Raw genomic sequence first — 1,585 nt, 5'->3', positions numbered from 1 at the left:
AGAGAGTATCGCGAACGGATGCAACCACAATAAAGTTGGTTATGAACTCCACATAGCTAGTAACAGTAAACTTTATTCGGAAAGCGAAACCGCAAATACCAAGAGCAGTTTCGGGGTTCAATCACATTTAACAAGACAACGCCCGACGGAGAACCAAGTACAAGGTTAGAATCAGGAGGCGGTGCAGCTTTCACTCCTTGCACACACTGCCGGACTGCACGGTATAAATAGCGGCCGTGACCACTGGACAGGCACATTTCGGCAGCAGCAGCAGCAGCAGCAGCAGCAACAACAACAACTCCCACAGCCATGAACACCCTGGTACGTACTGCTGCTTTATTTTACTTCAGTACTATAGCAAACAACAAGCTTCTTTGTGTAATATTTCAGTATTTCTATGGTATGATGTTAGTCGAGAAAATTTGTTTTATGATAATTTTTTGAATTTCAGATCGTCCTGAGCGCCATCCTGGCCGTCGCCGTGGCTAAGCCCGGCTACCTGGGCGCCGCCCCCGCCGCTGTCGTCGCCCCCGCAGCGTACGCCGCCCCCGCGGTGGTGGCCGCCCCCGTGCACGCCGGCTACGCCGCCTACGGCCCCGCCCCCGTCGCCGTGCGCTCCGACGGCTACCTGCTGGACACCCCTGCCGTCGCCGCCACCAGGGCCGCCCACCTGACCGCCGTCGCCCAGACTCAGGCCCGTGACGCCGTCGTCAACGGCGCCGCCGCACTGGCCGCCCACGCCGCCCACGCCTACGCTGCCCACGCTTACGCCGCCCCCGCCGTAGCATACGCCGCTCCTGCTCCCGTGGCTTACGCCGCCCCCGCTGCCTACGCCGCCCATGGCGCTCTCGCCGCCGCCGCCCATCTCCAAGCCAAGGCTGCTCTGCTGGGCTGAAATGTCTGCTTCTGCAACAGACTACTTCTTCCCTAACTACCAGAAATACAAAACATAAAAAAAAAATAAACAACAAGAAGGAACATACTCTGAATTTTTCTTCGTACCTTTACTACCTGAACTTCTTTCTAATTACCACAAGGTGTGCGATATGTGTTTAGTGCTCTGAAGTGAAGACTCATGAAATACATTTTCTTGCCATCACTTTTTGGTGAACCAGTTTCAGATCTGAAAGACATAGAAACTGTGTTTTTGCTGTATTAATGTGTTTATTGAAAACTGTATTTCAGCACAGTTTGCCATTCTCAGGAAGTAATTGACTATTGTTCATGTGAGAAAGGGAACAACAGAAAATGAGGCGAGGGAAACAGAGATACTAGCAACACACACACACATAATTCTTTCTTACCTTTGTTGGTGACATAGTGTACTTCTGTGTCGAGTATGTGTCTGTCACCTGGGTTCAGTGCATATTCAGAAAAACTGGAGTCTGGCATATCTAATCTCCAGTTACGTTCGTGAGCAAAGAGTGTAGCTACTATAGCCCTGTCTCTTTGAGAAATGTACACTTTATTAAATCAGTTTGTTATGGACTCATAAGGTAAGGAATGACGCAGTTTTCCACAGAATGGGGGAAGAAAGAAAAATGGAAATTTGTTAAGAAGGAGGAACTGGATGACTTGATGTGTA

At 50.2% G+C, this 1,585-nt stretch overlaps 1 protein-coding gene across 1 annotated transcript; it reads left to right on the top strand.

The window, feature by feature from the left end:
* The first annotated feature begins 267 nt into the window (after window positions 1-267).
* Window positions 268-980, top strand: LOC126177035 (cuticle protein 16.5-like). Its single transcript, XM_049924268.1, has 2 exons — window positions 268-321; window positions 452-980. Exons 1-2 carry the CDS (start codon window positions 310-312, stop codon window positions 893-895), a joined length of 456 nt encoding a protein of 151 aa, XP_049780225.1. The 5' UTR covers window positions 268-309; the 3' UTR covers window positions 896-980.
* Window positions 981-1,585: the final 605 nt, after the last annotated feature.

This window comes from Schistocerca cancellata, chromosome 3, assembly GCF_023864275.1.
Source record: "Schistocerca cancellata isolate TAMUIC-IGC-003103 chromosome 3, iqSchCanc2.1, whole genome shotgun sequence".
Lineage (NCBI taxonomy): Eukaryota > Metazoa > Arthropoda > Insecta > Orthoptera > Acrididae > Schistocerca > Schistocerca cancellata.
This window is presented reverse-complemented; position numbering and strand designations above follow the sequence as displayed.